At 42.6% G+C, this 24743-nt stretch overlaps 1 protein-coding gene across 15 annotated transcripts in view; it reads left to right on the top strand.

Annotated features, from left to right (window-relative positions):
- Window positions 1-24743, top strand: part of ANKS1B (ankyrin repeat and sterile alpha motif domain containing 1B) — a 1227618-nt gene that overhangs the window by 635976 nt on the left and 566899 nt on the right. For 14 of the 15 annotated variants that reach the window (XR_009550898.1, XM_060195606.1, XM_060195607.1 and 11 more), the window contains 2 exons: window positions 20688-21277; window positions 22823-22895. Coding sequence is in view for 14 of the 15 variants with exons in the window: in XM_060195606.1 (XP_060051589.1) it covers window positions 20688-21277; window positions 22823-22895 (663 nt within the window). In the remaining variant the exon portion in view is untranslated. The remainder of the gene's footprint in view (window positions 1-20687; window positions 21278-22822; window positions 22896-24743) is intronic. The other variant, XM_060195613.1, reaches the window with a different exon arrangement.

Below are 24743 nucleotides of genomic sequence, written 5' to 3'. Positions count from 1 at the left end.
TAACTATTAAGTTTAAAGGCTCCTGCTCACTGCTTCAAGTGATTCTGTGAACCTTCTGCCAATTTGGGGTCACTGTCTCCTCTGAGTAGGGAGGAGTCACTGCAGAGCTCCTAAGTAATGGGGTCATAGGGGAGGACAGTCTAGAGAGCTGTCCAACAGCTATAGAGAAAACATTTGCAGAAGATTCAGCAGAAAAGACGGAGAGCAGGTAGAGAACTCTCATAATGACCCAGAGTGTCTTTAATTCTGGATTAGAACAACATATGGATATTATCTCAAGTAATTTCCAGAAACCAAGCAAAAGTCTAGGTACCAGGCGCTCAGCAGCCAACATGGCTGACAGTCCCTGGCCCATAAAATTTCGATGATGTTGTGCACTGGAGGGAGACGGGACTAACCGAGAAAACACAGGAAAGTTGTCCTGAGCAAAGGACTTGAAGATGAAGCACTGAAGGGACGACTAAGCAGTGAGGGGCATAAAATACAGACAAGGTGAGGACCAAGGATTCACATACCAGTGAGAGGACATGACCAGTGCGTCTGAGAAATCGATGCCACGTCAGATGGGCTAAGGTTCTGATCAGGTAGTCGAGAAAGAAGAGTCAAGGACTAACTTTTTTGTTTAATAATGCATTTTTGTTTGTTTTTTTGTTTTTACCAGAGCACTACTTAGCTCTGTTTTATGGTGGTATGGGGGGTTGAACATGGGACTATGGAGGCTCAAGCATGAGAGTCTCTTTGCATAACCATGATGCTATCTACCCCTGCCCTTAACTATTTTTTTTATATTTCAGTTCATTTTATTTTAATAAGAGAGACAGAGAGAAAGACCAGGGTACTGCTTATCTTTGTTTTATGATGGCGCTGGAGATTGGACTTGGGATCTCAGAGCCTCAGGCATGAAGCTCTTTTTGCAGAACCATGATGCTGTCTCCCCAGCCCAAGGATTATATAATTTTAAAGTTACATATTAGGAGGTCAGGTGGTGGCACAATAAATTAGGGTTAAGCCCATGTAGTACTAAGCACAGGGCCCTCGTAAGGAACCTCACTGGAGCCCCTGGCTCCCCACCTGCAGGCAGTGAAGCAAGACTGTAGGTGTCTGTTTTTCACTCCCTATTTTTCACACCTGTTTTTCAAACAGGTGTCTGTTTTTCTCATTCTCAATTTCCCTCTGTCCCAGCCAATAAAACAGGGGGGCAAAAAATGGCCTCCAGGAGCAGTGGGTTTGTAGTGCTGGCACCAAGCCTCAGTGATAACCTTAGAGGCAATTAATTAATTAACTAAAAAGAAAGTTACATATTTGAGCCCCATTGATCAACAAAATGGGTCTTTTTCCATGTTTATTTTTATCACTTTCTCCAACCTTCTATCAACATGTTTATGCTACGTGTTTGAATAATGAAGCTATCTTTTATCTCAATTACTGTTCATCACCCTTTGGTTTAGTGCCAAGAATTCTCAGCAGTGGCGTCATGCTTTTGTCTTTGATGACACAAGGCCCAACCAGTTATCAAATTCACCTTGCCATGAGCCATGTAAAATTTGCTCCTGAAAACCATAAACAAAGCTTTTGAATTGACAAATCTAAATGAAAACTTCTGAACAAAATATCTGAATATTCCATCTGAATAAATTAATAAAACTCTAAGGATTTGTTTAATGTAATCTTGTGCTAAACATACTCAGTATTATGCTAGAGTAATGGCTTCCTTTAGCAGTGCTGGAGAATGCATACAAAAAGCATTTAATTATGAATGCCAAAATTTGCCCAATTGATGGTTCTCTTTTATCTGCAAACCATAGATAAGTTCCCTAAATAAATACAGTCATGAAAATAATATTTAAAAACAGAAGATAAAAATGTATCTGCTTGGTTCAATATAAACACTGCATAGTCAAAATTAACTGCCCTAGTGGCAAATAAGCATCTCTTAAATTCAGGCTGCAAAGGTATAGAATTAGAGAATATGTCTTTATAAATATCTTGGACATTTTATTTGCAATGGGAAGTTTATTTTAAAATAATACTAAAACTGTACTCATTTATGTACTTTGTTTGCTTTCCAGCAAATCTTTGCATGCCAAGCAACAGCACCTGGTTTTATGCACAATGATTTCATAATGAATATAAATTTCATTCTTCTCCTCAAGCTAGATTTTATTCAAAATACGGAGCTGGTATCTCAAAAGCTGCTTCCAATGGAAAAAAATAATTAAGGTAGAGAATAGGTGGAAATTTCAACCTCTTTCTTTTTTTAAAAAATATTTTATTTATTTTCCCTTTTGTTGCCCTTGTTTCTTATTGTTGTTGTAGTTATTATTGTTGTTGTAGTCATTGTTGGATAGGACAGAGAGAAATGGAGAGGAGGGGAAGACAGAGAGGGGAGAGAAAGACAGACACCTGCAGACCTGCTTCACCACCTGTGAAGCGCCTCCCCTGCAGGTGGGGAGCCAGGAGTTCAAACAGGGATCTTTACACCAGTCTTTGCACTTAGCACCATGTGCGCTTAACCCGCTGTGCTACCACCCAACTCCCAGCCTCTTTCTTTTAATCTTGAATGAATTTATGCCCTTGACTCTCCTAACTACTGAGGTGTGCGTGCTTGTAAATTTTTCTACTTTTTATATCATTATTAACACAAAATTGGAAGATGACTTTTAAATTTAGACCAGTAAGTAGAAGTCTGCTTTTCTATTGCATTTCCAGTAAGTGGGTCATTTTGATGACCACTGTCTTTGTCTCCACCTAGACAAAGTCTCAGTCTGAGTCAAGGGAAGAGTATTGACCAGGGTCACACATTATAAGGGTAATATCTACATAGTGACCATCACAGAAACTAAGTCAATTGTCTGCCTTGCATACATTTATCAGAATGAATCTGGCTTTTTTTTTTTTAACTCTGCAAATATTCTCCATTGCATTGCCACATGCAATCAAGTAAACAAAATCTACCCAAGATTAAGCCACTCCTTCTCAGGGTGCCTTGGTCCTCTTTCAAAACTCAATACACTTAATCTCTTGGTTCTGTTCTGAATTATAATAGTGTTCATATAAACAAGTTGTTTTGTGATAACTACTATGAGTTTGCTGTCAATAGAGATTTTCTATCAATTTTTTAAATACATATTTCTGAGGTTTTAAATAAGAGATTTCCATAGATAGATTTCAAAAATAAGGCTAGTAGTTTATTTCATGTCCCCATAACTGTTGTTCAAGTTAATTGAGCTATATCATGTTAATGAATTTTGAAATATGTCACCAGGAAAGAAACTGGACCACAATAGATAAAATTCTAAACTCATAGCTTCTAAAATGTTTTCTTTGTCCTTGACTTTTGGTAACGCCACAGTGGTATATCTTGGTGAAGGCCTATTTGGCTTTAGGGATTTGGAAGTTCTCTCTGCTTCCTGAACATCAGCATCCTGACCACACTTCCTCTAGCATTTCTGTGAATAAGGTTTCTGCCCTCTTCTCTCTCTCTTCTCCTTCTGTGACCCCTATAATTCTGATAGTTGCTTTTTTGATGGAGTCCTCAATCTTTTTAAAAGCTGCTTCATTTTTCCTAAAGCTTTTTTCCCTTTTATTATGAAGTCAAAGAATGTGGCCAATATGTTTTCTATTTCTGATGTTTCCTCTTCTATGTGAATAGGTGCGCTTCTTTGACTTTCTAGTTGAAACTGAAATGTATTCAGTGTCCTACCCAGTAATTTTGTTTTCAAGATTTCCATCTTCCTATCAAGTAACTCTTTGAAATCATGAATTCCTTTCTTAATCTATATCTTCATATTAAATTGAGAGTGTTGTATTTCTTCAAATTTCCAAACAACATAAGTATGCCCTAAATTCTTTCTCTGATGATAGCTCCTCTGGGTATGCAACATTATGTTTCTGGCTGTCACCTTGGTGTTACAGAACCAGTATTTTCCTACTTTTACCTATCTGTTTTGGTTTCTGTTTTTGGCCATCAGATAGTGCTGAGTTCTGTATGTGACTTGCAGCCTGGAGGGGAGGAGCTTTGAAGAAGTGGCATAGTATTATGACACCTGATGTTCCTTAAACAGACTCTGAGGGGGTGGAGTAGGAGGGTTCCAGGCCCCTTTCTCTTCCCAGATTGATGACTAAAAGTGGGTACTCTGTTGTCAGTTTCAGCCTACTTTTGTCATTCATTTCCATCCATGTTTCTCTCAGCAATAGTGACTTGATTTTCTCATCTGGACTTTCTCATTGTCATGTCTTCAGTTATACCTGTTTCTTATGCTTGCAGTTTGTACCACTCATTTCTACATATCTGAGTCATAATTACCCTTCCAAGGCTAAATTTCTATACTTTCTCCTTTATTTCTTCTCAGTTGGAAGCCCACAAACAACTTCAGCTTCCTTAATGGTTCATGTGTTAGAATGCATCTGACTGCATATCCCCTGACTATATTCTCTTAAATGTAGTAGATTTTATTTGGTTAATGTTTTATTACTCCAATGCCTCTCCTGTTCCATGTTGTTGAAGAGTTGAGTGAATGAATGAATAAAATTGGGGAAATAGCATCTAGCTCAGTGTGTCCTGAATATGACATTTAATTAACTGGATATTTTCTGTAAATAATAGTACTGGGAGTCGGACAGTATTGCAACAGGTTAAACACACATGGCTCAAAGTGCAAGGACTGGCTTAAGGATCCGGGTTTGAGCCCCCAGCACCTGCGGGGGGGGTTGTTTTATAGGCAGTGAAGCAGGTCTGCAGGTGTCTGTCTTTCTCTCCCCCTTTTTGTCTACCCCTCCTCTCCCCATTTCTTCGTCCTGGCTAACAACAACAACATCAGTAACAACAACAATAGTAACTACAACAACAATAAAAAACAAGGGCAACAAAAGGGAAAATAAATATTTAAAGAAATTTTTAAAAATAATAGTGTACTACAAAAATGTAAACTATTCTAATGAAATCTTTTAAAAATATTTATTTGTTCCCTTTTGTTGCCCTTGTTTTATTGTTGTAGTTATTATTGATATCGTTGTTGGATAGGACAGACAGAAATAGAGAGAATAGGGGAAGACAGAGGGGGGGAGAGGTAGACACCTGCAGACCTGCTTCACCGCTTGTGAAGCGACTCCCCTGCAGGTGGGGAGCTGGGGGCTCAAACCAGAATCCTCACACTGGTCCTTGTGCTTTGCGCCAACTGCGCTTAACCCGCTGTTCTACTGCCTGACTCCCTAATGCCATTTTTTAAGAAAAACTCATGTAACATTTACTTGTCCTACAAGAGAGTTAAGAAAAATGGTAAACATTGGGAATGAAAGTATTCCTTTGTGTAATGTCAGACCTCCATAAGTATCACTTTGGTCATAACTATGGGGAATTACATCATCTACATCAGTTGGAAGCAGCTTTTCTATCTCTGAGTTATTCATATCAGACTAGTCTGGATAAATGCAGACACTTGTTCTGGATAGTAATGTACACGTCTGAATGTCACTAACTTGGAGATGGAATTCTTTAAGTATGCAGCTGTTAAGCCCCAGAGCTCATAAGCATCTTCAAAGTGCCTATTTTTTTCAAATGTACTTGATGATAACTTAGAAAGCTAGTGAAAGTTTGAGTTAATCCATAAAAGGGAATAGTAACAGAGACAAGTTGGCAGAAGAGTTTAGCAACAGCCAAACAAGGTACCAGCCCTTTTGCCAGCAATGGATGCTTAGAAGCCTAGCAAACACCAGGGACCCCACACCTAGCATAGTGGCTGAAAGGTAGCAGATTCAGCAATGAATATTTAGAAGGAACAAAGCAGAAATAGAAATTGTGACTTACAGTTTTGGGAATTCCAGTCAGAATGAGAGAAAAAGGATTGAAATTACAACAGACCAGTGTGTTGCTATTAACTATAAATCACATGAGAAACCCCTTTGAAAATAGAGTACTGCTTAGTTTTTCAAGGTCATTTCATTACTTCCCAAGCTAACAAGTTATATAGGATAGGATATCCAGTTTATGAGTACAGGAACTCTAAGTCCAGGTCAGGAGCTGAGTGTCTGACAGTTTTACCAACCAGCTATATAAGTTGGGCACTTGCACTTAACCTCTATAGGTTTGTTTGTTATCTTTAAAGTGGAAATAATACTAGCACAGATTGTGTGGAATATCTATGAAGGCCTTCCTGTGAAGCCGTCAGCCCCTGATAAAGATCGGGTGAGTGTTCCTCTCACTCCACACACACAGGGTCCTTGCACAGGAGACGCTGTGCACACTCCTCTGCACAGAGAAGTGACACCCAGCTCTCTCTGACTGTAGAATGGGGTAGTGAAGCTTTTGTCTGAGGGGCGTTTGGTGATTGAGTGAAGTAATAAACTTCTCTTTCTTTCTCTCTTCCCTTCTTTCTTTCTTTCTTTCTTTCTTTTCTTTCTTTCTTTCTTTCTTTCTTTTTTTGTCATCAGGATCTAGCTGAGGAGTCATACTCACTCGATTATCTGATTTCACCTTTTCCCCAAAAACTCTAATTTTTTGCCAGTCAGACACAGAGACTGAGGGAAAGTCTAAGTGAGACACACGGCGCTGCCCCACCACTGTGCCCCCCTTTTGCTCCGTGCTTCCACGTGATGACCTGGGGCTCAGATCTGGGTCCTCACACATGACAAAGTATGCACTCTACCAGGTGAACTGTCTCCCATGTCTGTGTGGAGTGTGAGCTGTTGGTATGCATGAGACCCCTTCTGTTTCATTTGGTTTAAATCCCCCCTGCTTAACACTATTCTATTTACATAACCACTTCATTCTATTTACATAACCACTGTTAACAAGCACCACCCTCCCTCCAGGGCATTGGTGGTTCAGTGATAGGATTCTCACCTGCTCCGCCCCCTCCTTGTCACACTCTGATTTTCACCAGTCACTTTTCTCTCCACCCTCTCTATGTCACATCCTGTTTCCACCCTACTTGGCAAGTATATATAAAGACAGCATTGTGAGTTTTAGGGGACCTTGAGTTTAGCTTAGCTCAACTTAGATTGTGCTGCTTCCTGCATGAATAAAGAGATATTGCCTACAGCTCAACCATGAGTCTCTGGTCCTCTGTTACCCGCCCGTGAAGCCAACCCGGCGAAAACAACAGTGAGCTGTTATGAAGGGTCCTGGAGATTTCTCAGAAAAGCAGGTGCTTGACAGCATCGTTCTGGCCCACCATGTTCCTATCCCTTCAGAAGTGACTAACAGACACAAAAATGAAGAGTAAGTATAGGCAGATAGTAATCACTGACATGCACACTTTAAAAGTTTCTGCAAGATAGAAATTACTGAATAAGATTGAAGGCACTGCATATGAACTCAGTAAGATAGTAATGGGGGAAAACTTAGGAATTTAAGGCCAAAATTCAAAACATACTTGGGTACTGTGCAGAGATATCACTGCATCAAGGGCCATTGGGATTACCAAAAATCAAGAAGCAAGGATCATGTAACAAACTCATTTCTGACTTACACTTAGGGGAAACATTGTCACAGTTGGTTTCTAATGAGGACAACTGTGACAAATAAAGAATTAGGACGCTGCCCCAGTTAACTCCTGCTAGCTGTATGTTCTCTCCTGCTATTAAAAAAACAACATTGGAACACATAAAAAAAAATCTGCCTTTTGTGACAGCTGTTATTTCTGGCCCTCTCCTAATCATGACCTGCACACCACTGGCCCTTTATCAGTAGTGATCATCCAAGCCAGATGGAAGGCTTTTCACACCTTGATGGTTGGGCTCCACCTCCAGATGTTCAACAACAGAGGCTGAAAATTTACATCTCTAACTAGTTATTCTAAGATGCTGCTGCTCAGGGGCCATACATTAAGAATCACAGTCCTAGACTTGCACTGTGACTCCTTAGAATAAAAGTTAAAGTAAAGTAAAGGAAAAGGAAGAACAATCAGTTCTTGGGTTTGCACAAGCTACTCTGCAAATGCATTGCAGCCCTAGGTGAGTAGTACTTCCATATGAGAGACAGGGAAGTTGTAGTTAGAAAATTATTATTGTGTGATGTGGGAAATTTAATAGGGCCTCAGAATTTTTAAATCATCAATGAAAGGTAGAAGAAAACTTTCTTGAGCTAAAGAAGGCTTGAATAATAAGATACTGAGTATGGGTAAAATTTTTGAAGGAACCAGACTTGTATTGAAATTTTGAAGTTTCAAAGATAAAGGAAAAGTTTATTAGGTTAGACAGACATTACCTAAACAAAGTAAGTTCTCTACAAAGGAATCAAACTTCATGTGCTATCAGGCACATAGCCAAGCACTCAGAAGACAGTGGCCAGATGTCTCTAGGATTTTTTTTTTTTTTTAAGAAATGAGTTAGGACTCCCAAGTCAATAATCATGTTTTTTGTTTGGTTGTTGTTTTTGTTTTTGAACTGTGTTTAGGCAAGGTATAGTGAAACCAGAGAAAAGTCATTTTCAGACACATACTTTAGGAAGCAGCCTGCTTCTCTAAAATAACTGTTTAGAGATATACTTTAGTTGATCAAAGAGTCAGAATCTCAAGAGTAGGCAAGAAATAACAGCATTTTTTCTGAAATCCAGGAAACTTGTAAGACATACAAAATATTTTGATAGTTATTTTGTATGGTTTTGAACAATGTAAATATTTAAAAATTGAAAAGAGGGCCAGCATGAGACTTAGCCGGGAAGAGTGCACATGTTATCATGGAGGGTCTGGGTTTGAACCCTGGGTCACCACATGAGAGTGCTTACAAGGGGGGCAGTGCTGCAGCCGCTCTTCTCTCTCTGTGCTCCTCTTAGATCTATACAGAAGAGAGAAGATATGGCCGCCGTGAAGTATAGAGTTTGTGGGTGCTGAGCCCCAGTGATGGAGAGAGGACTCAGATCAGAGCACCAGGCAGTGGCATACCAGACTTATATGCCTAAGACCCCAGTGGGCCAAGATTCAGTCCCCAGACTGAGCACATAATGTGTTTTGGTCTCAGTCTCTCTCTCTCTCTTCCCTTCTCTCTCATGAAAGTAAGTAAATGAATCATGAAAATTTAAGTGAAGGAAAACATTTAAATGAGTGAAAAGAGAATATAAAATAACAGGGCCCAGCCAAGAGCACCCAGGGTCCTAAGTTTGATTCCCACCATCACCATAAAGCAGAACTGGCCAGTAGTCTGGTAAGACAGACAAAAAATTAAATATCAAATAATATAATAAAGATGTCTTGTGAAACACCTGATCATTGAAACATAAGCTTAGAGGGTGAATGTAGTTTGAAGACGGAAGATAGGATGTATACTGATTTTTCTCATGGTCTACAAGTGGAGAGAATAATTGCTTAGTTCATATGCATTTCACTACCTCATGACTATGTAACTTTGGAGAGCTATTAACAATTTCTACACACTAGCCCCCTTACTTGTAAAATGAGAATACCATGACACCCCAGAGTTATGTGAGAGTGAAACTAGAAAATCCATGCAAAGAACTAAGCACCTGTAAGAAGTCAGCAAGTGGCATGATTCATTTAAAAAGAGAGGAGTCAAAAGATACTCTTGGCTAAGAACATAGATCTGACAATATGTCTAGGCACATACATAACTCCTCCAAGTCATAAAGGCTAAATGTCCCTTATACAAAAAAGCAAGAACAGATATATCACTTGACTATTTCAAGCACTGACACCAAAGAGTCATTAGAATAAATACTCACTTTAAACTACTTAATTAAAAATAGCTAAAAATAGAGTGGCCATATTTTACTGGTGGAAAATAAATGTTAGAATTAGCAGGTGTCTTTTTCTTCTCTTTATTGTATTTCATTAAAATCAGTATAATTAACATATTATTATAACAGAAAAAAAATTTATTTTTAAATTGCTTTTCTGTTATCCATGACTGACATTCAGTGAATAGCATACTAGCCATTTCTTCATAGGTAGATAGGTGTGTATGAAGTGCATTTATCTGTAGAACGTTGATTACCTCCTGTGTTCCTGGCTTTGTTCTGGTCTGGTCAATGATAAACAAGCAGACAAATAACTACTTACTCCTCTTGGGGCTTATTTGAAAGAGAAAAACCTGTTTATTTAGTTCACTTAATATATAAGAAATGTTACTTTAGGATATATATATATATATATATATATATATATACCATATATATTTATATATATATATATATATCTTAACTATAAACCAGCAAGTAGCTTGAAGGAAATATCAAGGGTTAGGGCTAAAGAATTGGTGGCTGCCATTTTAAACCCGGTCATCACTGAGGCCTCAGGGAAGATCTTTAAGTAGGGCCTCTTCTCCTGTCATGCCGTGATAGATGAGTGAAAAACGTGTTGGAAGAGGTCAGGCAGGACTGCACACATGCCCAGTGGATTGAGGGACCAGAGGAGAAAGGCAGCCGGCTCCTAGTGGCAAGGAGAGTGCCAGGTGCCAGTGAGGTTTGGAGCAGCTGGGTGAAGTGATCTCGCTTAGGTTACTGTGACTTCTGCTGGGCTGACTGACAAGGAGACCAGTGGACTTATGTGTCTAGTGCTGTGCAAGCCTGCACACCAGCATATGAGCTGGCGAGTGTTTTTGAGGTTATGCGATGAAGGCATGCTAAGGACAGTGGATCACAGACTGCAAGCTAGGCTGTACTTTCTTAGCCAGCCAAGTAGTTTTCCTGCTTTGCACAGGCTCTCTATATGAAATTCTTCCTGTGTTTCCTGTCTGTGGTGTGCTGTCATTCACTTCTTGCCTGGCATTACCACTGCCGTACTCAAAAGGAATACAAGCTTAAGAATTTTATAACATCTCAGCTTATCTTTTAACACTGCTGTCTGTGCTGAGAATGACATGAACAGGTCTAAGGAGGCAGCTGGGAAACCAGTTAGGAGACGAGTGCAACAATCCAGGAGGGAGACGAAGTGTGAAAAGTAGATAAGCTACAGCCAATATTTAAAGGCAGATTTAGTGCACAACTTGCAGAGAAGACAGGAGAGAGAAAACAAGGCATGAGAATTAATTCTAAGGCTTTTAGATATAAGCCAGGAGTTCAGGGGAGAAGTCCGATTGAGGTCCAAGAAGACAGGCACAGGTAACACACCAGACTTGGCTCCGTCCCCATTGCTGAGCTGTGAGCCTACCTGTCTTGATAGCTCTCTCTCATGAAAACAAGTAAATCGTAATAAAAGAAACTTGGGAGTTGTCATTCACTGTTTATGTGATATTTTAAGCTCTGAGACTGGTGGTCATAGCAAGGGAAAACTGTAAGCAGCGTAGGGATCTGTTTTCCCAGTATGCCAAGCCCTGAGGTGCACCCGTGCCTGTGTTCTGGGGGACAAGAAAGCAGGAGGATAGTCAGGACCAGCCTTGGTGTGTGTGTGGGGGGGGGGGTGGCGGCAGAAGCCAGGTGCAAGTGCTTCGTGTTGAGGGTCAGTAGCAGGTCGAGTCACGTGAGGACTAGGGGACATACACGTAGCACATGGGACGTCTGCTGATCATAAAGGGGCTTCAGAGAGGGACTGTTCCAGAGCCAGGGCATATTTGCAGTGGACGGCAGTGGCTAGGAGGACAGCAATCAGAATCAGCTTCTCTTCTGCAGCGAGGAAGCACTGCTTTCCATGTTTTCTTACTCTGAGTTACTGCTTCGCTTGATGTGCTGAGGTGGTGGGACCTGCAGCTTGACTGTATTTCCTTTCTTTTTCCCGTTGGCCTGAAAAGCTATGTGAGATGCTTTGCTGAACGAATGAGGCATTTGCCCAGACGTCATCTCAAGCAGAACCACGATCATCAGAAGTGCAGACAGACAGTCAGACTCGTTGGGAGACTCCCCATCTCCACTGCCCCAGTGTCTTTGGGGAGCTGAAGGCTCAGATGAAGGGTAGTAAGAAATGATGTATCTCCCAGGTCCTTTTATGTGCATTTAAAACAGTCAGCTCTCCTGTCTGGGGCAGGCAGAAACAGGCATAGAGTTGAGCTGTGCTGCAGTTACCACCCAGCGTTGCCGTGGTTACAGCAGCAGATCCTTATAGAAAGACTTTTATGTTACAGGAGGTATTTCTTACCATGGCAACAGCAGTGTTGGTTTAAAGCTTGAGGCTAGATCAATGTCTTCACCACGCCTATACATATTCCATGGTGTGTCTGGTTAATAGGACTACACCTGTGATGGTTCTTCTGCTGGTTTGAAAGCATGTGTGTCTTGAGATGCCTGTGAGGAGAATCAAGGGCTGTCCTTTGGCTGTGGGATGCCCTCAGCTGCATGGTGTCACCAGAGCTTCCAGTGGTGACTCTGAGATCAGATTCTGAACATTGCCTCAGTAATTATTCTTTTTAGCGTAGTTAAAAATAGTACCATCATATTGGTGTTACAGGATTACTGTCTTTTTTATTTAGAGGTCTAATTTACTGTTTGTTTATATCAGAGTGGCCCTTTGCTTTACTTTTATTCACAGCTGGAGGAATATAAAAGCAGAAAGGGTTTTTTTAAAGGTTAAAACCAAAGACCCAATGCATTTGAAAAGAAGAGACTTGAAGGGCTGAAGGGCTTCTTTCTCCCCGCCTGCCCCCCCCCCCCCCATGTCTTCTGTTTAAGAAAATATATAGTCATAGTGCCTGCAGCATCACAAAGAAATATATTTTGGTAAGAGAAACAAGACCTCTCGGTTCCAAATGTAGTTATTCACCACAAGCCATCCATTCATCTGGCTCTGGGCTCTGGGCTCTGGGAATTATTCCCAGAACACAACTCCTTTTGAAAAATGCCTAGCTCCCTGGGGGTCAGGGAGAGATGAGAAGCTGCCCCTGGGAACTTGGGAACAAAGAAGTGAGTGGGCAAGGGCGGCGGACCACCGGCAGTGGGAAGGGTAAATGCAACTAGCTTCCTTTCCTTGCAACAGGAGCCTCTTTGAATGTGCAGTGCGGGCCAAGACTGAGCGGGCACTCCACCAAAAAGAGACAATCCCTCAGTCACACAGTCTGCCCGGAGGCTCCACAGCTGTAAAGGAAGGAGCCCTGGGCTTCGCGACAAGTGGTGGGGAAACTGGCTGTACTGAGCAAAGGCAGCGAGGGAAAAGAGTAGAAATATTGGAAAGGAGAGCCTAACAGCATGGTGGTTCTGGTCCAGACGCTGCTGAACTCCAGCACTGCCTGGCTTCCACACTCAGTGCTGAGTCTGGCAGCCTGTGGGCTGATAGGCCAGAAAGCAGCACGGTTCACCTGGATGCATTTTCAGAAAGTTCCTGGGAGGGAATTCTGTTGCATGTTATGTCCAAACCCATTCAGCAGCTAAGCTTAGCGGCAGCCTCTGGGCTAATTAGACAGTCAGAACAAGTGTCACTGCTGCCATCGGGGAAGGGGTCTGAGGCCTGCATTTCAGACTCCAGCAGCACTCAGGTAGGACACGCCAGCATGCATCTCTGCTGGTTCCACAGGGGGTGTGGGAGTGAGTGAGGCTTGCGCACAGAGCCTGGCAACGGAATGGAAAGAAAGAGGTGGCTTTTGGGTTAATGGGGGTGGCTTTATACCCCCGCTTCCTCTGTTTACCAAGTATGCCTTCTCATCAGTTTAAAATCACAGGAATTCCTTCTCTACAGACTTTGTGGGATTCAATGAGATGCAATGGCCCAGAGTCTCGAAATCACATCATCAGTGTTGGTTCCCTGTACCTAGTGTGGAATCTTACTCTTCTTTTTCTTCTTAGTATGTTCAAAGCTGCCTTTATTTCTTTTGTTTCCCATCTCCTGTTCCCTGTGGAATCCTAGCCTGTGCTATCTTCAAAGTATATTCCTTTTCAGAGACATTATTTAAAGAAAAATATGTATTTAACTCTATTTATGAAGCAACCTGCAGATCATTTACGAGGAATCACATTAAATACTTTGGGGGCCCAGCATACTGGCTTTAGGTGAAAGCTTTGTGACAAGTGTGCCTCGACTTATTTCAGTTACGCAGTGCACTGTAATGAACTTTAGCTCCCATGATACAGGCCCTCAGACATTCTTCGTCTGTAGCTGAACATGTATCCCCCTCACCAGCCTCCCCTCTCCCCTCACTCTTCAAACCTGGCAGTCATTTTACCCCAAGTTGGACTTTTTACTCAGAGTCCACAAACAAGTAAGATCATCCAATATTTCTCATCTCTACCTGGCTTTCTTCACTTAGCAAAATGTCCTAAGGATCCATCAGCTCTGTCACAAGTGGCTCGGTTTCTTCCTCTGGCAGCTGAACACTGTTTCACTCTATGCAGTGTGTGCTGTGTTCTACCTGCTCATCTGCTGAGAGACACCCAGCTTCTTATTATAAACAGGATTGCTACGAACATGGACGTGCAGATGTCTTTGACATAGCATGTTCACTTCCTTCAGACACACTGCCAGCAACAGAGCTGTCAGATCAGATGGCAGTTTTATTTTTAATCTTTTTGAGGAACCTCAATTTTCTTCTTTTGCCCCCAGGGTCATCGCTGGGGCTCGGTGCCTGCAGTACGAATCCACTGCTCCTGGAGGCCATCTTTTCTATTTTGTTGCCTTCGTTGTTGTTGTTGTTGTTATTGTTATTGTTGCTGGACACGACAGAGAGAAATGGAGAGAGAAGACAGAGAGGGGCGAGAGAAAGACAGACACCCACAGGCCTGCTTCACCACTTGTGAAGCGGACCCCCCCCCCACTGGTGGGGAGCAGGGGGCTCCAACTGGGATCCTTAAGCTGGTCCCTGCGCTTCACGCCACGTGCACTACTGCCCAGCCTCCAAGAAACCTCTGTTTTCCATATTATCCGTATCAGCCAATTTATGGCCCACCAACAGTAGACAAAGTTGTTTGCCCCACATCTTCACCAATATATGCTGTCTCTTATCTTTTGGATGACTGCCATTTTAATAGGTGAGGAGTGATATCTCATCTGGGATCTCTCTGACTGGTGATCTTGAGAATCATTCCACATACTTGTTAACCGTGAGTATGTCTGTTCAGTTCCTCTGCCTATTTTAAAATTAAAGTGTTTATTTTTCCTTTTACTATTAAATAATGTGAGCTCTTGATGTATTTTAAATTTCAATCACTTTTCCTGATGTGGTAATTATTTGTGCTTTCCTTGCAAAAAGGAAGAGTGAATGACGTGACACTAAAAGACCGTCACCACAGGACTGGAAGAAGGCTCACCTCGTGGAGCTCACGCTTTAAGGCACGAGCAGAAAGCCACTCGGAGGGAATAGGCATAGGCAGCAGAGAGCTGGTGTGCGGCTCTCCTTCTCTCTCACGCTTTCTAAGTAAGAGAGAAAACAATGGGGTGCTTCAGGAGTGCTAGACTCACACAGGGTGAAGCCCCTGTGAAGAAGCCCTGGCAGAAAAAAAATCAGTATCAAGGAGCTGACAACCTATATTTTCCTCTAAGAGCATATTTCCAGGTCTCATATCTACATCTTCAATCTATTTTGAATTTATTGTTATTTTAATGGTTTCATTGGGGTGAATGCTTTACAGTTAAGTCACTGACATATTGGTGAGATTTCTCCTCCGGTTTCTCTTGTCAGAAAACACACTGAGACGCCATATTCTCCCTCTGGGAACATTGATGCCTGGGAGTAAGTCCTCACTCCTAATTCTCTTTTCCCCCTGGCTAGACCTTCCCAGCTCCGTGGCTCTCCCAGACCTGCACAAACCCTCTGTGATCCCACGGCCCTGTCTCCTCACCCTTTGGCATCAGCACCCTCCTCACTTCGTTCAGTCTCGGACTCCTGCCAGCAGGAATCTCCTCCTTCCTCTCCCTGGGCTCTGCTGAGTCCTGGGTCACATGCTCGGCGGCTTCCCTTCTCTGCTTGGGCCCCCATGTGCCCTGTTGGCTGTCCCCAGGCCCAGGCTTCCTCAGGGTCACTGCAAGCTCCCCTCTCCAGCAGGTGCCCATGCCTTCTCTCTCCTCCACCTGGCGACCTCAGGACCAAGTTTCCTAGGGGTGAAAGGAGACGAAAGGAGCCTGGCTAGGTAGCTCCTGTCTGAATTCACCTTTTGAGTTAAGTGGTTCTTTTAGATCCTTAGTCATTTCTTGATTTCTTTTAAGTGATTTTGGATGTGTGGGTTGCCATTGTCAAACTCTTTGGGTTTGTTTTCATTAACTGTGAGATACTTATTTTTATTCCTTTTATATTTTTATTTTATTTTATTTCTTGCATGGTATTCTGCTTTGCTGGCTTCGCGGGCAGGAGACAGACGACCATGGCCTCATGGCTGAGCTGTATGCAGTATCTCTTTATTCATGTGGAACGCAGCAGTTTAAGCTAAGCTAAACTAAACTATAATCACAATCCTGTATATATATATACTCGCCAAGTAGGGTGGAAACAGGATGTGACGTAGAGAGGGTGGAGCGAAAAGAGACTGGTGGAGATCAGGGTGTACTAGGAGAGTGGACGGAGCAAAAAGACACCATGAACCAGTGGGATTAAACCAGTGCCCTGCAGGCAGGGCGGTGCTTAGTTAACAGTGGTTATGTAAATAGAATACAGTGTAAGCAGGGGGGATGAAACCAGTGCCCTGCAGGCAGGGCGGTGCTTAGTTAACAGTGGTTATGTAACTAGAATACAGTGTAAGCAGGGGGGATGAAACCAATGAAACAGAAGGGGTCTTAGAAGCAGAATAGAAGCAGACCAACAGTGTTCTTTATTTTCCCCTCTGGAAAATCATGCTTCCTGACTCATACACCTCCCTCTGTCACTCAGCTGCAGCCAAGCTTGACTTCTTGTTGTTTAGAATTTTCTTATAGAACCTTTCTGTTTTCTTCCCTCTACATGAGATAATAATCCCCATCTCATTGATTTGATTATTTTTATAGAAAAACCATCATAAGAAAATAAACTATTTTATGGACTTACTGACATCTCCCTTTAATTACATCCTATTTCCTCATTTTTTTCTTATTAGTGATTTAATAATGATCAACAAGATTGTGGGTGCCAAGGGGCACAGTTCCACACAGTTCCCACTGCCAAAGACCTGTATCACATCCCCTCCTGATTTCCTGTGATTATCTCTCCCTGGAACACAAGAGCCTTGACAGTGTAACTCTCAGTACTGCAGACACACTGGTCCTGGGGACAGTGACTGGTGCACAGGTCACACACGCATACATGTGAAAGAAACGCTGAATTGCTACCAATGTCAGCACCAGCAGTAGCAGCTCTGAAAAGGCAAACAAGATAATACAGTGACGCAGCAGAACAAGATTTGTGATTACAATCAGAAAAATAAGTTGTTTTCTGTTACTGGTTTTATCAACTTGTTTACTTGTTTTTAAATTTTGTGTTTTATTATCATTCAGATATTTATAAGGGTGATAAAAATCAGGGGTGCAAATAGGTAAAAAATATTGAAGGCTTACTATTGGTTACTTGCTCTGACATTCCTTTGGAGTGCTAATGACGCTTTGAATTACTATCAGATTGAAATTCACACGTATTCAGTTCTGTGCTTTAGCATGAAATAGCGACGTGTCTGAAGAGAAGTGTGAAATCAAATCAGACAAGTCATGAAAACAGTTTAAGCTGTATGTTTCCTTAGCTTATCTGAAGAAGTTCTTTCTAAAGTGTACTTCTAAAAAAAATGAGTAGAAACAAAGAAGTAAATTATGTATGTGTACCCTGTCAAAACAGCATTCTTAGTGCATGTGTAGCATAATCAATAATACTAGACATTTTCGGTAGATGAGATCTTCAATATAAGAGAACCTTATTCTAATAGCAATATATATTCATCATATTCTATGCCCCCAGGCATTGTTCTGTTTTATTTCTGTTATTTTATTCGGTCTTCACAACACCCCATATCATTTCTAGGTGTGAAAATGTAAGCTTTACCACAACTTACTTGAAACACCATTAATTCATCTCTGAGGTTGGGATAAAAGCTAGGTCTCTCTGTATGACTATCTCCAAATCTAGTGACTAGTGGTAGCAGCCATGCGACTGACTCCTGATGCCGGCAGGTGTTTCCTAAGGCTGACCTCAGTCAGTCTTGGCAGAGCTTTTTCATGCCTCTGTGGTCTGAGACTGGCCAGTCCTGGGTCGTGCCATCGTCACAGTCTGGAAGCTGCCTGCTCCCGGCTGGGGGTGAAGTGGTGACTGGCGTGTTCCCTCTGCCTTGGATTCTGCCTTTGCTTTCGGTTTTGGTTGCTGCTGCTTTGACATCTGGAGGCCTAGCTCCTCTCATGTAAAGCTGATTCATAGAGACAGCAGAAAACGAACCTGCAGCCAGAGAAATACCCGAGCCTTTCTTTCTTTTTTCATTTACGCTTTAAATTTTTTATTAGTGATTTAATGTTGATTTACAAAATCGTAAGATAACGAGCATAATTCCAGACGGTTCCCACCACCAGAGTTCTGTGTCCCTGTTCTCTCCATTGGAAGCTGCAGTAGTTCTCCCAAGGTTGCAGATAGGGTTTGACTGTTATTTTTATAATTATATACCTCTATTTGTATATATTTCCCCATTTTTTTCCTAGGGTCCTGCTTTCTCTTCATTTCTAAGTCACACCTACACCTATTGCTACTTCTGAATGTCCTTCCTTTTCTCCTCTTACCTCTCAGGGTCCTGATAGGATTAGGGTTCAGAGCCCCTGACATTTCTCCTCTGATGGACTGAAGATTTTTATGGGGAGCAGAAGGTGGGAGTTCTGGCTTCTGTAATCGTGTCTCACTGGACATGGGTGTTGGCAGTGGATCCACACCCCCAGCCTGTCTCTGTCTGTCCCTAGTGGGGCAGGGCTCTGGGGAGGGGAGGCTCCAGGGTGGTGAGGGCGTCTGCCCAGGGAGGTCAGGCTGGCATCATGGTAGCATCTGCAGCTTGGTGGCTGAAAGGTGGTAAGATATAAAGCAGGACACAATGATGGATGAACAGGAGCAATATACAGGAATAGAGCAGATGAGAATGGGGGATTTGGCTTTACTCACCTGCCCTGAGCCAGGTGCACACAAGTAGGAACAATTCCTGTGCCCAAGAACCTGCTGGCACGAGTCTCCCTGGCTATCCCTGAACCTGTTCACCCTGCAGGTCGTCCCCCACCACCCCCATTCACTGTGCTCATAGAGCAGCCCTGGTGCTGCCCACATCACAGCCCCAGTTCCTCGTGACAGGGCATGATTCCTGCCGTGCTTCCTCCTCTCAAGGTCTAAGAGTGGAACTGCCTTTCAGAGGTGATGGCCTGCTGATCTGTTAACTTCTTTATAGGAAAAAGAGTCAAACCTGTAATTTCAAACATCTAGATAATGCCTCATTTAATCACCAACAATCCAGTGTGGGCGTGCTCACAGCCTCTGCTTACAGGGCACTCAGTGCCATCACAGTGACCAGAGTGCCCTGCTTGCGTCCAGTCACCTGGGGGTTGGGACCCCAGGCTGGAGGGCAGCTACGGGACACTGTTGCGGGTGAGGCCATAACCGCAGCCCAGCCACCAGACAGGAGTTTGGGGAAGCACACCAGCTCTCCTCTGTTAGCCTTGCTTAGAGCTGGGCCACTGAAATCCAGCAGTATTTTCTTCTCACAACTTCTGGCCAAAGTGTTGCCAGCTATCATGATACTAAGAGTGATTCAAACGGTCGAAGTGTGTGTGCGTGTGTCTGTGATGCATGTGCGCGTGTGTGTGCCCGTCACAAGATGCTTGTAACTAGGGGTCTTGAGCAGCATAAAGGGTTTGGGAGTGTCCATTAATAATTTTGGCCAAACTTTAGAAGGAATGCTCATATAATAATAATGGGCACAGAAAACTTTAAAGAATATGTTCTAGAATTGTCATTGTAATGAACATGATTAGAAACTTCTAGAACACACCGTATGACCCTTTTCACAGCCTCCCAAACCCTCCCTTCCCAGAGTCCTTTGCTGTGGTGCAGTACATCCAGCCTGGTCCAAATTTTGCTTGTGTTTGTCTTTTCTGGTATAAGTCCCACCTAAAAGTTATAGCATCTGTCATTTGCCCTTCTCATTTTGACTTTTCTCACTTAGCATAATGCCCTCAATAATAATCACACTCAAATATCAAACACATGTTCTTGGGACAATGGAGAAGAGTACGCAGTAGTCTGAGTAATTTAACTTCTGGTCTTGAAAAATATTTAGTGGGGGCTAGGCGGTGGCACACAGGCTCAGTGCACATATTACCATGAGTGTCCAATCCATGTGTTTGAATTGTGTGCTAAGCTATAGCAGCAAGTTCTGTTATACAGGCACTCTCTCTCTCTCTCTCTCTCTCACACACACACACACACACACACACACACACACACACACACACACACTCACACACACACTCATACTCACACACACTCACTCACACACATACACACATACACTCATACACACACTCACACTCTCTCTCACACACTTACACTCACATTTGCACACATACACTCACACACACACTCACACACTCATACACATGCACATACACACACACACACTCTCACACTCACACACACACACTCTCTCACACTCACACACATACATACACACACACACACACACACACACACACACACTCACATTCTCTCACTCACACACACACACTTTATATCTGGGTCTGTGGGTCTGGAGCTGTCATGGCCTTTCATGGAAATGAGGAGATTGCTGTATGGTGATGACCCTGATGTCCAGATACTTCACAGGTTCAGCAGGGCTCTGATTGTGTTAGAGACCTCAGGTTCCTTCATAAGCCAGTGTCCTGACTTCCTCTCTCCTCTTACAGATGACCTTCCACAACCAGAGGACACCGACCCCCCAAGAGAATATGACCCTGGGCAGTTTGCAGGTCTCCTTCATGGATCCTCTCCAGCCTGTGAGTCCCCTGAAAATCCATTTCATCTCTATGGGAAACGAGATGAGCCTGGAGAAGTGCAGGAGGAAATGAATTTGGCCAGCAATCCTTTGACCTTCAAACAGCCTCCAGCAGGAAAGAACTCAGAGCCCTTGGTAAAGAAAGTGAAGCCCAAAGTGGTCAGTAGAACAATCTTTCACAAAAAAAGCAGCCACCTGCAAAACCATACCATTGTCGGCACAAAAGCAAGCAGGAGCGGGTCGAGGAGTGGGGAGCAATGGATGGCGACCACAGGGACCTTTGTGGAGAGAGCCTGCACCCTCGGGAGGATAAGGTCACTGCCAAAAGCCCTGATCGACATGCATTTATCCAAAAATGTCTCCAAGTCGGATTCTGACCTCATTGGCTACCCTTCAACTGAGAAAGCCGCACGAGTCAACTGGAGTGAGACTTCCACCGCTGAGCACAGCTCCAGAGGGAATTCAGAAAGAACACCGTCCTTCACTTCCGAGTGGGAAGAAGTAAGCCCCGGCTTCTTCTAGCTCCTTATAGACGCGTTTGCTGTGGCAGGAGGTTTGGGGGAGAGCTTTCTGTGTTGAAGTCTTTCGAGGGGGAGACACATTATACACAGCTCTGAATCAAAGGGAAAGGGCCTAGGGGTTATCCATGATAATGTCACAGCAAGTGTGGAAGCACACACAGTGCCACACATGTAGGAAAGCCTACTGTTCCCATAGAAACTGATATCAAGCAGAAGTAATAATTAGCTATGTAGCATGGGAGTGTGTACATTGTCTTACAGAGCACTGCAGCTGACAGAAGGGGAAAAAAATCCTGGTTTTTTTTTTTTTTTTTTTTTTTTTTTTTTTTGCTGCTCCGTATCATTTTTCTCCTGGATAAACTTGTTAGCTCCTCTCCCTTCTTTAAAGTATCTCTTATTTTCAGAGATATGATCTTATGATCTTAACCTTAATGGTGAACAGGATAGCCCTGGCTCTCTGCCTAGGACAAGACAATAATAATGTTTCTCTTTTACAACTATCAGAGAAATATGAAAGGGAAAAAAAATCCTTGGGGGTCAAGCATCCCCAATCTAAGTTCAACTTAAAGACAAAGTCTTCCATTTCATGGGATTTCTCAGAAAATATGTGCCCTTACAAGTCTCTGGAATATCATCCTCTTGCCCATAAAGAGACTATATCATCAAATGGTGTGTCATGCCTTTTCTGAATTTCCTCTATAAACGGGCTGTACTCTCTCTTAGCACTTTATCCTAACACGTGGCTTTTTTCTTTTTCAAAAGGCTGTGTCAGTGGAATAGGGTTCTGAAGGGCAATAGATCATTACAGAATCCTAAGCACTAGAAATGGAAATGGTTCTGCTATCGACATCCTGAATTGAGCTGTTTGAGAGATGGCTTAATCTCTCTGCATCTGTTTCAGGGTGGACCAAATGGGACATTTCCAAAATGCACCTTGTCCTTCCTGAAGCCTGCTACCTTGCTCAGGCTGCTGTGACGAGAAGAGAAACATCACATGGCTGAAACTTAAATAAGCACATCTTCCCATGAGGTCCATACAACTGATCTCTTATGTCATTTCCATGTCTAGATTCTTAGGACTACATACTGCAAATCAGATGGTGACTGGCCAAGCCCTATAGTAAGAACTTTGTTCCAATAGCCATGGCCATGAACTGAGATCACTTTTCTAGATGAGACACAAGCCCTCAGAGGAGAGAAAGGAGGCCCCAGAGGACACACTCATATCAGTGTATCCTCGGCCCCTCCCCTTTGAGTTTGAAAATACTCGATTCTTAATTTCTCAACCCATGCAAGTCTGTAGCTTCCCCTGATGATTGTTAGGAAAAGCTGATTTTGAAGTTAAGAACGGGAAGCATAATTTGCCTTTTTAAAAGCAGTTCTCTTTAAATATCTCCGTTAAGTATCTTAATTGTGATATTACAGTAGTAATCATATCAAGACTATGCTTCTGACACTTGCAATTTTTTCAAAATACATGACAAGACGGTGTCACAGTTCACTTCTATGGTTTTGTTTCTCACAGATTGACAAAATAATGAACTCCATTGACATTGGAATTAATAGTGAACTTGAAGAAATGGATGGTGAGAACACAAGTAAGGAAACTTCTCTGCATTATCATGACCAAGTATGTTTAAGAGCTAGTTAGACAATGATATTAGGACTTAAATAATTCTGTGTTTTATCGTAATAACAGCAGCTACAAATGATTTCCCTCCCACTCATGTCAAGTAACTATGACTTCTAACAACATCAGTTATAAATATGTTGATTTAGCACATTGGGATATCTTTTCCCCATGTACTATTATTTCACCATTCCAACTAACATTACTTTAGTTTCAGCTTTATGTAAAGCTAGCTATGAAGTGCTTCAAAATGCTCAAAGATATAATCACTTAAGACACTACTGTTTCGCATTCAGCGAAATGTTCTTTTCATGCTTGCCAAAGTGACTCACGGCGTCTCCTGAACTGTGGTCTCCAATATGGCCAGATCAGTGTGCTACCCATCCGTGTGTTCTCATCTCTGTGTACCCTAGAATACCTAGGGGAGTGTCTCATGAGTACTGGGTTTTGCAATTGCTGTTGAATAGACTGGCCTTATGAGGCATTGTTTTCTTCTCTATAATTGCAGTTCAGTGTCCAAGGTCATTTGAAAGTTACTGCAAAGACATTTTGCTTAATACTTAAGGATGGCATCAAATGCAACATCTCTAATCTTAAAAATAGTAGTTCTCATTCTTTTTTTTTTTTCCCCTCCAGGGTTATTGCTGGGCTCGGTGCCTGCACCATGAATCCACAGCTCCTGGAGGCCATTTTTCCTCTTTTTTGTTGCCCTAGTTGTTGCAGCCTCGTTGCGGTTATTATTGCCATTATTGGCGTTGCTTTGTTGTTGGATAGGACAGAGAGAAATGGAGAGAGGAGGGGAAGACAGAGAGAGAGGGGAGAGAAAGATAGACACCTGCAGATCTGCTTTACCGCCCGTGAAGCAACTCCCCTGCAGGTGGGGAGCCGGGGGATCGAACTGGGATCCTTACGCTGGTCCCTGCACTTTGCGCCATGTGCGCTTAACCCACTGCGCCACCGCCCGACTCCCAGTAGTTCTCATTCTTTAAAAAATGTCATCAACCATGCTGAATAGTCGAAAGGCCTGTGTTCCACTCATACCCTGCCACTAGTAGTGTTGGAATCCTAGATTGTATCAGCTGATAGGATCTGGAGTTAGAACTGAAGATATTGAGCAGAGTAGAGAGCATGATGACACTCTCGTGCCTGAGGCTCCAAAGCCCCAGGTTCAGTCCCCTGCACCAACATCAGCCAGAGCTGAGCAGGGTTCTGGTAAAAAGAAAAATAACTGAAGATTTCTACTTTCAGGAGAATTCATGCTTAAGTTAGTGATATTTGAACTCTGTAGAGAGGTAATAAGGTTGAGGTCTATGAAGAGAGTCTAAATAAGCATGAACAGTTAGGACTGTGTGGCCTTTGATTACCCATCAGGACATTTTATATAGCACTCTGAGTGACTCAAGCACTGGAAATTGGAGAATGGTTCTCTCTGTGTTGGAAGGTTTTGGATGGATAGATACACGGTAACATTACAGTCTGGGGCTGAGTCCTTAGTGGGTTCATTGACTCAGTCATAGAGGGACCTATACAGGAGCCCTGTTCTCCAGTACTGGGACAGGTAAACCAGTAAATTATTCAAATATGGTCCAACTCTATTTTATTTTAAGGATATTTTTCTTAAAGGTTAAAGATACTTTTCTGAAAAGCTTTCTGCTTTAGCTTTTTAAAATTGAACAAAAAATACCGTCCAAGTACCCAAATGTGTGGACATGTGAATGATGGCGTGAGGTGAGCTTCATGATGACGTGGACAGCCAGGTTTCTCACACAGGCATTTATAGGCCTTGGAAGCTTTTTACTTGCCAGAGAACTCGCCT

The sequence above is a fragment of the Erinaceus europaeus genome, chromosome 7 (assembly GCF_950295315.1).
Source record: "Erinaceus europaeus chromosome 7, mEriEur2.1, whole genome shotgun sequence".
NCBI classification, from domain to species: Eukaryota; Metazoa; Chordata; class Mammalia; order Eulipotyphla; family Erinaceidae; genus Erinaceus; species Erinaceus europaeus.
This window is presented reverse-complemented; position numbering and strand designations above follow the sequence as displayed.